At 43.4% G+C, this 14,289-nt stretch overlaps 2 protein-coding genes across 2 annotated transcripts in view; one reads left to right on the forward strand and one right to left on the reverse strand.

Annotated features, from left to right (window-relative positions):
* The window catches only part of itga1 (integrin, alpha 1), a 42,068-nt gene extending 40,240 nt beyond the window's left edge, over positions 1-1,828 (reverse strand). Inside the window, exon 1 of the mRNA XM_056588029.1 lies at positions 1,280-1,828. Within this exon, the coding sequence (XP_056444004.1) occupies positions 1,280-1,328 (49 nt within the window). The 5' untranslated portion in view covers positions 1,329-1,828. The remainder of the gene's footprint in view (positions 1-1,279) is intronic.
* An 8,931-nt stretch (positions 1,829-10,759) lies between these two features.
* LOC130381508 (Golgi phosphoprotein 3-like) lies at positions 10,760-13,474 on the forward strand. The gene is made up of 5 exons (XM_056589151.1): positions 10,760-11,172; positions 11,407-11,538; positions 11,992-12,106; positions 12,350-12,510; positions 12,825-13,474. Exons 1-5 carry the CDS (start codon positions 10,969-10,971, stop codon positions 13,086-13,088), a joined length of 876 nt encoding a protein of 291 aa, XP_056445126.1. The 5' UTR covers positions 10,760-10,968; the 3' UTR covers positions 13,089-13,474.
* The last annotated feature ends 815 nt before the right edge of the window (positions 13,475-14,289 follow it).

Raw genomic sequence — 14,289 nt, forward strand, 5'->3', positions numbered from 1 at the left:
ACACACACACACACACACACACACATGGATACTGCTCACACGCTCATACAAATGCACACATGCATACTTTTGGTCACACTCACACACATGCTCACAGATATGCTAATACAGACATTCACGCACACACACACACACACACACACACACACACACACACACACACACACACACACACACACACACACACACACACACACACAAACACACACACACACACACACACACACACTCACACACACACACACACACACACACGCACTGGCACACACACACACACACACACACACACACACACACACACACACACACACACACACACACACACACACACACACACACACACACACACACACGCAATTTATCACCAGATGCTTCTTATCTGTAACTCAATTCTCTAAAGTCGGTCACAAGCCCGCATCACATGGAGGCATAGGAATCTCAGAGGTACAGAAAGACACACTGCTCACTTTGGTCGGTCTTGCACGAATGCTCTGGCTTTGGGAGCTGTCCAGATATAGATTCATCGTTTTTTCCCCTGGAGATATAAACTCCATGAACCCTGAACCCACAATCAAGGAGTCAGCGAGGCTATCACCAGCCTTCACCATGAATATTTATAACCAGCACTTAATTCATCAGACTGTACTACTGAAAGCCTTCTTGGTGTTAATGTATCATTAGAATCATTAAAATGATTTTATGTGTTTCATTGTCTTTTATTGTCTAGCTTGGAAGTAATGTTATCAAACCGTGTCTCCACGACATTCGGTCCACCTCTTTAATGTTTCATATCATACAATATATTTCTAACTTGTCCTCGGTCGCCCGCTCAGGCTGAAATAAATGCATTAGTAGTCCTATCCTCTACCGTCGTCGTTTTAAATCAAATGCGGTGCTCGGGTTGGCACAGACAGAGGCGTCCTGAATGAACCTCTGGGTGCCAGACGAGCCTCTCTCAGGAGTTGCCAGAAACTTATGATGGCCATTGAGACACGGCAGTTAAGCCACTCAACTAATGGATACCCTTTAGCTGCTTTGTCATGCTTGTCATGAATAACGTAGGCCTAGTGTGTAGTGTACATCATCAATAATGCAGAAATACTGTGTACTGTACACATCACATCATGTGCATCATCATCCCTGATGCCGATCTCGCGCGCGGTCCCCACAGATGCGCTCGAGACACACGAACAGTCAGTAACTACAAGTGGCGCGAAACGTCAGCGACTTAAAACGCTCAAAATGAGAAACAAACATTAAAATAGTAAAGAATTTTTACCTGCTGTTGCTATTGTTGTCAAAACGAAATGTCCATGTCGCTGGTCCATCTTTGACACACCACGGGTCTCCGGCGACCGAGGGGGGCTTCTGCTCGCCGTATGACGCAGGGTGTTTGACACCAGAAACTGTAAGTCTAATGAGCTGAATGTGAGCGGTGTCCAACACCAGATTGAAGCCTTGTCGAGCCGAATGAGAGGGTGCTACTTCAACACCAGACGCCCGTCTTAAGTCAGCCGAATGAGAGGGTGTTCAACACCAGACGCACGTCTCAAGTTAGTTAGCTGAATGACAGGGTCTATTATAACGTCAGATACAAGCCGTAACATCTGAAAGATGACAGGACGAGCTCGAGGGCATTTCCTTTCCCTCTTCCCTCTCTTCTTAGTTAGCCGACCCCTAAATCCCTTTTTTCCAAAGACGAGGCTTGAGTGGTCTGTGCGTTATTCCATGGCCCGTTTAAATCCTGCGTGTAGGCTGCGATGTACTGTCCAGAGAGGGCTAGGTCTACAGTGCGGACCAGAGGAGGGATGGCAAGTGAGAGACTTATGATGAGGAGCACCCTACTACTACAGAAGGGAGTGGAGGGCTTGGTCTCTGCCAACCCATGGGAAAATCTTACCAGTCACAAAAAAGTATTACTCAGTATTACTAGGCTATATGGAGGGGGGAATAAAACGTGGTCATTTGGTGTTTTATAAATAACCAGTCCGTCAGTTTTTCCTTAAAGAGTGCAATCAGCTCTTTGCCATCCAAAATTAACCGTGATCCACTGTAATGTTAAACATGTGCCTAATGTAATGTGTTATGGTGCCTCAGGCAGCAAGGCACAACTTTTCTCCCTGTAGAAATGTCTGATTTCCAGAAGTGCTTCTTTTAGTAAATAGTAATACCGATCTCTCTATGAAAGCTTTGTTCCCTCAAGTCAGTATTTTTATTATTGCTTGTTTATTGTCCTACTGTATGAACTATACACACACACACACACACACACACACACACACACACACACACACACACACACACACACACACACACACACACACACACACATACACACACATAATTTACTTAAATGAGGTTGACAGATCCTGCCATACAAAACATTCTCTCTCTCTCTCTCTCTCTCTCTCTCTCTCTCTCTCTCTCTCTCTCTCTCTCTCTCTCTCTCTCTCTCTCTCTCTCTCTCTCTCTCTCTCTCCCTCTATCTCTCTCCCCTCTCTCTCTCTTACTCTCTCTCCCTAACTCTCTTCTTCTCTCTGATTACAGGATGTGAATGTGTACACACACAGTACAAGAGTACAATTTGGACGCCACAAGGATGACTGGGCTGTGGCTATAAGGTTAATCAAGCCCCAGTATGTTCTAATGTACTTTGTTACTAGTACGTTAGACAAGTTGTAATTTTCTTATGGAGTACACCATACATAGCCTTGTCCAAGCCAAGACATAGTCCCCCATTGAGTCTTCTCTCTTCAGGCAACACGAAGCTTCTAAGGAATCTCTAATGTATACAAACTGAGTCTGTTCGTGCGTGAATGTATGTTAGCTTACAGCTTTCAGTAAACAATTAGTATACCTGTCCAAAACAGAGTTTTTCTTCCTGCCCATTTAAAACATTGGTCCTTTAAATGATTTTCTCCATTTAGTTTTTATTCAATTGATAAACATGTCAACCAAATTAAATTGATGCCGTTCCCATTTCCCTTGAAACAAATCAGTTCATATTTCAAGAATAACTGACTGTATAACATTTATTAAGTTTACATTTTGGTCATAATTATAGGTTATCATAGTCATCTCCACAAACACATGTTTTAAGAGTTCTAGTGATTGTTACAATGAAGCTCTTTTAAATTAATGTAAGGTTTATATAGAGATGTAAATGGACTAAATGGACTGCATTTATATAGCGCTTTTCTAACCATTGGCCACTCAAAGCGCTTTACAATATTGCCTCACATTCACCATTCACGCACACATTCACGCACCGACGGCGGAGTCAACCATGCAAGGGGACAGCCAGCTCGTCGGGAGCTAACAGTCAGGGTTAGGTGCCTTGCTCAAGGACACCTCGACACTCAGCTAGGAGGAGCCGGGGATCGAACCAACAACCTTCAGGTTACCAGCCAACCCGCTCTACCTCCTGAGCTACTGCCGCCCATATATAACGAGATATAACGTTAAACATTCTATGTCAGACAATATAAATATAAACAATCTATTTTTACGGAAGAGAAGAGCATCCTCTCTGACCAATAGAAAGCTGTATTGCTTGCCATATAAGGACATATTTACCATTGGCTTACAACTTCCTTCATGCATCCTGATACGGAATCTGTTGACAAAATATAAAAAACGTCCATTCATGTATAAAATGATACCGTAGCATTATGAGCTAAAGCCTTACAGTTGTGTGCCGTAGAATTGACCTTGCGTTACCACCACACACTGCTGCATTTTAGCTCTGCTGTCAAGTCTGAGGTAAAACAGATCCATCCCTGCTTATTCCTGTTTGAAGAGAACAGCTCCCGACTATAGGGCTCACGCTCTAACATTAACCAGACTCTTTGGAAACATTCGGATCAAAAGTATATAGCTAAGCCTTCTCTTTACTGTCTTGTTCTCTTTTATCTTTTCGATCATCATATCCCCTTTTTGCTATCTAAAAATTGGTACCATACCCTCAGCACTGAAGGGGTGAGAACACTTAGTTTAAGAGTTTCAGCCGTAGCTGTCGTCAATCTAAAAAAGCGCTGCATCCTAACAACCACAACTACATTCTCCATCAGCCCTTTGCTTTTCATATGTATATTCTGAACCAAATAAGTGGTCATGTGTCATCATAATATATCCTATAATACATATCAAGACCAACGACCTTTAGGTTCGTAAATAGTGGATGCTTGTTTGACACAGGCCTTATAATTTATGGGGCTAGACTCACATGTGAGAGTATTTACCAATTCACTTAATGCTAGACACGTGCACACACACACACACGCACAAATCCGTGTTGTCGTCTCTCCCCCCCCACTCTAATTCCAAATAAGGCCGCAGCGTTAGCGTTTAGCTTGGCAGAGCCTGTTTTCAATATAACTCACATGCACATCCCCAAGACAGGGCAGCTAATCCGAAACATGGAGGACAATTAGAGACCTCTTTAGTGTCTTCAGCTCTGAAGCTTGACCCCACCACCACCACCACCACAACCTTCCCCATTGCCTGTCTCCTGAGGTCTACCACAGAGGTCATGACCCCTGACTCAGTCAACACAGCCCTTCATGATATTGGGGTTTGAACCCCGGGCGACTGAGTTCTCTGTGTCCCCTAAAGGCAAGCTGGGGGGGGGGGGCACCTCTGATGCCCTGTCTTTTTTTCTGCAAAAGATGTATGTGGGGGAAGAATCCTTAATACCGATGCGGTCATGTGGTTGTGTAATTCCCATTCACCGTAACAAGGGCCAGGGTTGATTTGTTTGGTTTCTCCCCCGTCATGCACGGCGATACGCTTATGATCAAATGGTGTGTTTTAGGTTTATTTGATTTATTTATTTTTGTTGCAATAAAAGTGCAATGGTGAATTGTGTATATCACCCGCACCAGAGACAGTTTGTTAAGCCAAGAGAATAGTTGTTCAAATACATGTTCTCTGTCTCTCTGTTGTCCCCCAACTATTGGCGAAATCCATAAAAGACGTGTTATCTTTCATCGAGTTTGGACAATTTGAGCTCTAAAACCCATTCGCTTCCATTGATGATTATTTAGTATGGACAATAGGAGCTTTAGCTTCTCTAACCTGAAATGCTCAAAATGTATTCCCATTGATGATTAGTTAGTATTGGGCATGGGCCATGAATGTACAACAACTCTGTCAAATAACTAAATAATATGTATTCTATACCTGAAATGATGTACAGTACATGTTATTATTGTGCAATATAACCTTTACAATTAGTTCTCCTTTCAGGGGCATTCACATAGCATAAATACATAAGTGCATAAAAGCATGCCTAAAATAGAGCATTAAGTGATATTGTAGTGTATCTGAATATCTTACTAGTGCCTGGGGATCTTTATGAGCCGTACTCAAACTTAACAACCTTGGTGGTTGGTTTACATGTCTGTGTTGGGCCTTCTCTCATCTTGAATGCAGGGTGTCTGCAGGGGGTCCCCCCACCCTACACACACACACACACACACACACACACACACACACACACACACACACACACACACACACACACACACACACACACACACACACACACACACACACACACACACACACACACACACACACACACACATACATACACAAAAGAAAAAGAAAAGTAAAAAAAAATGGGTGCATCTCCTTGGGTGTCTCCACTATGGCTAATGAGGAACACAGTGAATGTGTGTGTGTGTGTGTGTGTGCGTGCGTGCGTGCGTGCGTGCGTGCGTGCGTGCGTGCGTGCGTACGTGCGTGCGTGCGTGCGTGTGTGTGCCGTGTGTGTGTGTGAGTGTGTGCATGCGTGTGGGCATGTAGTGTTCCATGTGTGCGTTTACCGCCTTCCTTCATTCCGGAGAACATGGCGTGTCCATCAATGGCCATGACTTTGACCTCTTCTGACCCGAATCCAATGTTTCCAGTTAGCTTCGGTTAGCACCCCTGCAAGCCCCACCCACGCTGGCAAAGAAAATACACCACAGCCAGAGGTCAATGCCCAGTGATCTGCTTGATCCTCACTTGCTTTGTGTTCAGAGACATTGCTGACCTCTCCGCTCAATTTGTTAATACGAATTCTGGTGGAGCAGTGAAAGAATCAGGGTGGGTCTCTAAGACCCGAATAATATTGTGGTACGTTTTGTTTAGTTATTTTAGTCACTGCACTTTTGTCTTATCTTTTGTATTTGTTGATTTACTAGTCTACCATATGAGTTTTCATGTTCGACAAGGTCTCTAAGACCAATCATTTGTTCTTTATACCTTCTTGACTGATCCCTTGACTGTGCTATGTGTGTGTCATATTGTGTTCTGGTGAGTTGCATAGACCAAAATATGCCTACATTTTGACAGCTTGAACTTCAGAAGACTCTGGGGTTGTGTGTGTGTGTGTGTGTGTGTGTGTGTGTGTGTGTGTGTGTGTCTGTGTCTGTGTCTGTGTGTGTGTGTGTGTGTGTGTGTGTGTGTGTGTGTGTGTGTGTGTGTGTGTGTGTGTGTGTGTGTGTGTGTGTGTGTGTTAGTGTGTGTTTGTGTGTTGAAGGGGTTTCATTGTTAAATGCTTCCTGCAGCTATGGGCTTGGGGACAGAAGAGGAAGGGGAGGCTCTCTGTTTCTTGTTTGCTTGAAAGAACCATAAATTACAGTAAGTTTCAATAAGTTACCATAAATTACACAAAGTAAAAAAAAAAACGTAATAAGTCACAAGCATTCTACCAAAGAACTACCCTAGCAAGTCCGGATTACTTAAATGGTTAGAACAATTGTTATGATACATTACATCATTACATTATTTTACAAAAAAAAATTAACATTCTACTTAAACATACTAATTAAGGGAGAAGCATTACTAATTTTTCAATTTGCATTAAACAGGACCAAGTGTAGAAATGAAAGACAAATATGTCATTCAGACGAATGCAAACAAACATTAGAGGGCGTTCAGTACGTTTTCAGAACGTTCTCTCCATAATGTGTACGGGTCTATTAGAGCCATGTGTGACCTAATTTCTTTGGATATCATTTAGGCCACAGTGTGGGGGACAATGAAGTGTTACTTCCTCTGATTGTACAGCGGTAGAACAGTCTGACATTCAGTCTGTAATTCTTTCTTCACACTTAAGCCATAAACGGGACACTTTTATCCAAAGTGTCTTACAGGGAATTCTGCTATATTCCATTAAGGAGTTAGGTAAGAGGTTATGGCATCTTGGTCTTCGGTTCCTACAGGTTAGGATGCACCAGGGAACAAACCCACAATCTTTGGATGCATCTTTGTTCTTAGTCTCCGTTGCTCTATTGTTGTCTCACTGGGTAGGCATGTAAATTGCTTCAAGCCACCAAGGTGGCTGCCTCGCTCCACCAAGGTGACTTTTACACAAAGGACACAGGGTGGTGCTCTTTAAAGCCGGTTTATTGTAGATAATGATATGTGGCACTCGCTGTTGCAAGGCAGGAGCTCCATCTCCGAGTGTGTGTGGAGATGGCTGGTTTAACCTGTGCAACAGGTGTGCCGCCTCCCTCAGCCCCAGAGCCCAATTAGAGTCTGCAAGGTGAGGCTGCTTAAACCAGCCATCATCCACATATACTCCACAGACAGCATTGTTGACACACACACACACACACACACACACACACACACACACACACACACACACACACACACACACACACACACACACACACACACACACACACACACACACTCCATAACATAGGTATTCATATTCAAGGTAAAGGACATGAAATGGATATCCTAATGCCCTCTCTTATCCTCAAATTTCAGAACCACACAAGCTTTGCTTCCATGTCGACCTTTGAGTTCAGCCTCCATAACAGCTCCTCTCTGAGGGGGCCGGATAGCCTGCAGAACACCCCAGATGTGGCCACTTATCTCCCCCATCATCACCATCCAACTCAGGCCCCCTTCCTTAGATTTCAGAGTTTAGACTTAATTTCCTTTCATTATTTGGAAAATAAGCTGTTAAAACTGGGTCATAGGGCGTGAATACGAACAAATCTGGAAATAAATTCAAACTATAACCAATTCTGATTTTTTTCTGTAATCCTCCTGGAAAGACACAGGCTAAGGTCAATCACCGAAAGGATGGTTCCCATAGAAAAAAGCCCTTTGAGTGCATTTCCGTGCACATTTTGTGCTACCCTGTGACGTGTGTTTATGTATATGTGTGTATGTGTATGTGCATATGTGTTTGTATTTCTGTGTATGTTTCTGCGTTTGTGTGTTTATGTGTGTTTATGTTTACGTCTGTGTTCGTGTGTGTTGGCATGCGTGTGTATGTACATGTGTTTCTGTGCATGTGCACGTACATGTGTGTGTGTGTGTGTGTGTGTACATGAATGTGCGTTGGTGTGGGTGCGATTGTGTGTGTCTGTGTGTTTGTGTGTGACTGAGGGTGTGCGTATGCATGTGTGTGGGTGTGTGTTTGTGTGTGTGCATGCGTGTGCGTGTCTGAATTTGTGTGTGTGTGTGTTCCAGTCCTGAACATTTCCACAGGCAGAGGAGAACAGTCACTACGGGTCACTCCCGTGTCCACTCCAGAGACAGGAAATGGCTCCAACGTGGCTGTGAGTGAGGCCTTATTGAATCCCCCAGGGCTGATTCAGGCCTCCTCTCAGCGCTGGAAAACCAGGTTCATTGAGCAGAAATGAAGTTAAGTGAAACACACCGACGAAGATGTACTGCTCTGGAGGGACTGTAGGAGGAGCCTGCAAGATCGTACAGATGTCTGAGTCTATTATTAGCGTCGCTAAATAATGCAATGGCAGACGGAGTTCTAGGCTTTTTTTTTTGGGCAAAAGAAAGTAGCTACTTATTTAGTTTTAGTTTCGGTAAATAATGTGAACGTCATTCCGATCGCAAACCAAACAAACGAGGCATCGAAAGTGGAGGAAATCCATTGGACTAATTACAATAAATTGGCTCACAGATTTGTCATTTTAAATCAGATTTTTCCATATATATATGTAATATATATAACGTATAAAATCAACAACTGCACTACAATTTTCCAAACTTTTAGCCTTACTTCACAAAATCCAAACACAGAAGTCAGTAGGAAGATATTTCCTCATGGATTGATTCCAGAGTCGTTTTGAAGGCACCTTGTGTATCTTGTCTCTTTCTTGGATGGCTTGCAAATATTCTACATACAAGGTCTTAAAGTTGGTTTGTTCCACTTGGCTGTGATGCGGGAAAGAGAGAGAGAGAGAGAGAGAGAGAGAGAGAGAGAGAGAGAGAGAGAGAGAGAGAGAGAGAGAGAGAGAGAGAGAGAGAGAGAGAGAGAGAGAGAGAGAGAGGGCATGGCCCTAGTGGTTTTATAGCCACAAGGAAGAGGAATTAGCCAGAAGGAAGGTTAAGTCGTGCAAATCGAGAAGCATCAGCGATGTTGAAGGGGTAAAGGGCTTACAGGCAAAGCATGCATGTCCTGTCACTCCCTATTTGATAAAAACAAGGAAAGAAAGAACGAAATTGTCAAAAGGCCTTTTGTAGCTTTGCCAAAATAATTTCCTTATTAATGATAAGAGTCCATTGTAGCGCAAATAAACGTTGAGTGAGTTGCAGTCAAAGCAATAAAGCAAAACATACAATAAAGCCATACAGCTAAAAGTCTACACAGAAAATGGAATTGTACAATTCCAGTCTGGGTTTGTCAATTCAATCCAACCCAAATAAACCTTACGTTTAAACAGAATATAACTTGCATAAAACTATGATTTTAACCATAATTTCAAATATTTAGGGTTGACCCCAGCCCTCTGACCTTTCAGAGCCATCCAAGCGCGTCATGGAAAGTGCAGGCGTGTATATATCCCAGGACACAATATATATTATACTGATCTTCCCAACAGGACAGAATTAATGGACTCAGTCCAACTACTGCGGTCATGCTCGGAATGAAACAGGACAACATGGCGTTGAAGAGTGATGTTCCTGCAGTGTAAACTAGATTATATCTTGTTGCAGAACCACTCTCTTTCTTTCTTTCTTACATGTCCCAACACTGTCTCTCTACCAGGCCCCTATGTCTGATATGTAATTAGATTTGATTCAATTAGATTGTTGAAGTTGTTGTTATTGAATGCCCAATATTTCTTTCATTTGTTACCACATTATTGTCTTCAACATTGGTATTTTCTGTACCATGAGCCATTTCATCAAACAATCTGTAGAAACATTGTAGTCCCCTTTTCACGCTTTAACCTTTAGCCCACATTCTTGAGGCTTTGTGAGACCATCCAGTGTTCGTTGCAATGAATGGTATCTGTAATCCTTATAACTATAATAATACTTATGATCTGCAGAGAGAAACCGAACGTGAACTCGAGATCAGGATGGTTTCATGAGGACATTCGTGAGCTAAGAATATGGTTGGTGACGTTACGTATACTGAGGGACATGTATTATGTCGTCAGACTGCCACCGTGTGGTAAATAGTTAAAATTGCGTTTTCACGTCCCTGTTGTTATTATTTTTCACTGCATTTTTGTAGAGTTTAATTATATTTTTCGCAAACGGAATAGGACTGAAGTCGTGATACAAACATAATCCATGTATTAAGCCGGTTTATAATAGCAGCGCTGAAACGGTATAGATAATGAACTCAAATAAGTCAAATAAAAATAGCGGGCGTCCAAAAAAAGAAACTGGAAATACGAAATCAAAACGAGGAGTAATAAGTGGACGAGGCTGTAGAACACGATGGACGATATAGGTGACGACGTGGTTTGACGTAGAACAAACAACTATTTTACGTCACCCGCTGCCTCCATGTTGTTCAGGAAGTGAAAAGGGATACTGTACAGAACTCTGACAGTAATCTCGCTGGCGCTTATCATAATTAAGCAGCTCTATCTCCGATCGATCTCACTCATTTTAACGTTTTTGTGACACAACACAACCTGCAGCCGGTTCCACTGCTTGCCGATTTCGTGGGGGGCTACTGATCGTTTGGGATCACAAGTTATGACTTCCCTCACAAAGAGAACTTCAGGCCTGGTGCAGCGGAAGACCGAGGCGCATCGTAATGCCGAGAAGGAGCGAGGGTCCGACGAAGAGGAGGACGAAGCTCGTCGCGTGGACGACGAAGAAGACGACAAGGGGGACGCGAAAGACACCCGACTCACACTAATGGAAGAAGTATTGCTCCTGGGCCTCAAAGACCGAGAGGTAGCGGTTCGTTTCCCACAGGTTATCGTAGCGTCCATGCTGCAAGGCAGAAGGAGGGAGCCTCGCAAAACTAAAACACATTGGCCGGGGGATTTCTTAAAAAGTTATTTCGTTTTTTATGGTGGTTTTTATGTTATTGTACAGTCGATGACCAGGAACATTGCCGACTGAGCTTACGTGAAGCGGATACGCTGTCCACACGTCAGCTAACAATGTTGATTTTCCTCTCCCAAGGGTTACACGTCCTTCTGGAATGACTGCATCTCCTCGGGTCTGCGAGGCTGCATGCTGATCGAGCTGGCCTTGAGGGGACGACTGCAGCTAGAAGCGTGTGGAATGAGGAGAAAGAGTCTGCTTGCAAGGAAGGCGAGTAATTTTGGTGTATACGGTTGTCATTTACATCGCTGCGTCCAGGAATAGTGGGGATTTATTCCGCCAGAATATGACCAGAGCTGGTTATGGTCCTAATCCCGCCCCTACTAGCACAGCACTTTGCCTGCGTCCCATGTAAGATGAAGAATATCCTGTGGCTGTCCTAAACGTGCACTCGCCCACCAACGTAAATAAAACATTGTTGCATGAAAATATCAATAATTCTTTTTGCAAATGTAATCTGGCAGTTGGTTTCCAGGGAAGTAATAGGACAAAAAAAACTGTTTCCAGAGAGTCAGAGTTGTTCAGTCTTTTTATTTCAAATTTCAGTTTTGTGAGAGAGTTATGTCCACCTTTTCAAAAAAATAAGATGTATGCAATTAAGAGTTTGCAGGGCTGAGGGTGACTGATGTCTGTGTTCAACTCTCTTGGGTGTTTTTTACACAGGTCATCTGTAAATCAGACGCCCCGACCGGAGACATGTTACTGGACGAAGCCCTAAAACACATTAAAGACACACAGCCACCAGAGACTGTACAGAGCTGGATAGAGCTGTTGAGCGGTAAGAGATATAAGCCTGAACACACACACACGCACGCACACACACACACACACACACACACACACACACACACACACACACACACACACACACACACACACACACACACAGAAGAAACATCTGATAGGCTGTTAAACACTATGAGTAAACAATATTAAGGTTCCCTTTACTGTCATCCGATCTGAGTAAACTTCCTGGTGTAGTGACATATAAAAAAACAATGTGTCTGTCCTGCTGCCGTAGGAGAGACATGGAATCCTCTGAAGCTGCACTACCAGCTGAGGAACGTGAGGGAACGTCTGGCCAAGAACCTGGTGGAGAAAGGGGTTCTCACCACAGAGAAACAGAACTTCCTGCTGTTCGACATGACGACGCATCCGCTTACAAACAACACACTCAAGCAGGTGAGAACGGAGAAGGAGGTTCAGGTCTCCTTCAGAAAGATGTGTGTAATAATGATGCCACAGTATATCTGTATAGCACCTTCTTTAAATTAAGTGTACAAAGTGCACTAACACGCCTAATTGTTCAAAAGACAAATATTAACAGCTATCGATCAATGGAGGAAGGGTACATGTAAACAAGAGCAGGGCTGAGGGAGGAGGGCAGCGATCAATCAATTAATCAATGAACCTGATCGCCTGCATTTTGCAGAAAATCGATTGACAAAAAAGTATTCTGTTTTGTATCGTCCCCGCCTGGACCTTCCCTTCCAAAGCGACTGGTGAAGAAGGTGCAGGAGTCGGTGTTGGAGAAGTGGGTGAACGATCCGCAGCGCATGGACCGGAGGGTGCTGGCCCTAATTCTCCTGGCCCACTCCTCGGACGTGCTGGAGAACGCCTTCGCCCCGCTGCCGGACGAGCAGTTTGACCTGGGCATGACGCGAGTGCGCGGCCTCTTGGAGCTGGAGCCCGAGACGGAAAGCGCCAAGCCCAACGCCAATGAGTTGATGTGGGCCGTGGTGGCGGCGTTCACAAAATGAAAAAAAATCGCAGGATCTCGTGTATAGTAATAATAATAATAACGATCATGATAATAATGTTGATAATACTATTCTATCGGTGGGCAGAGTTCACTAACTTGAGGACCATCGGTTGGGTTGGATGGGCTGCTGTTTTTGTAGAAGCCGTCGGCGATGTTAGAGACCTACTGTAGGATCTTTCGTTTCTTTTGGTGGCGGGAAACAACCGTGAGTGTTTTTGGGGGAGGGGGGGGGGGGCAGGAGGTGGCTGCTTCAGCGCTGTGGGGTCTGAGGTCTGTGTTGGAGGACATTGGACATAATGAATGAATGAATGAATTCCGACACGGGTCTCTGAGCCCCACAGTAAGCTGGCGATGACCGTAGGGGGGGGGGGATCGCAACCCACATACACACACACACATGAAGATTTTACAGAGAGGAAACGCCATATAATTTATATTTATATATAATTACCAAGTCCATAGTCCCTTTCATCATCTCTCTCTACTTGTATATTTTGTTATGATATACTTAAATGATGGTTATGGGTAACCTCACTTGGGAAATTTCACACGGAAGCCATCCTCAACTTGAGAATATGATATAGCTATATATGTGTAATTTGATAAGGGTGCATCCTCTTTTTCTACAAATTATGGGGAGTCTTCCATTTCTTTGTTACTTTTGCTAAAATTGAGTCCCTAACCATTTATTTCCAGTCAGTAGCCACAAGGTTTGACACATTGAGCACCTTGAACATTGTGTTTTATGGTCAGTTTTAGAAAATCACATCTAGACAATTGTAGATTGGGTTTTTGCCTGCATAATTGTCCTTGTAATTACTGTTAAGATGTTACTCCAGATTCCCATGGAAATAAATTCAGTAAAATAATAGGAAGACATGACGTATCCCAAAAAATTAATCTCAAACAAGCATCCGATTGATATCTTTGAGTATGGATCACAATTACTTTGATCACACAAGTGTATTGATAGTGGTTGTAAATCAATCAGGCTGTTTCTTTGTTTTTCTTCAGTCTGGTATTATGCTTTTTTGTTTTTTTCCATATTGGGATGTTGGGATATTGGGTCTCTTTCCATATTGGGATTTTTTTTTTTCATCTTTGATGCAGATTCGCCCATGTATTGATAATCACCGTAGTGTGCGGTTTTTCTTGCACATAACAAGAGGTCCAAAGAACGCCTGGTCGTTGACTAAATA

The sequence above is a fragment of the Gadus chalcogrammus genome, chromosome 4 (genome assembly GCF_026213295.1).
Source record: "Gadus chalcogrammus isolate NIFS_2021 chromosome 4, NIFS_Gcha_1.0, whole genome shotgun sequence".
NCBI classification, from domain to species: Eukaryota; Metazoa; Chordata; class Actinopteri; order Gadiformes; family Gadidae; genus Gadus; species Gadus chalcogrammus.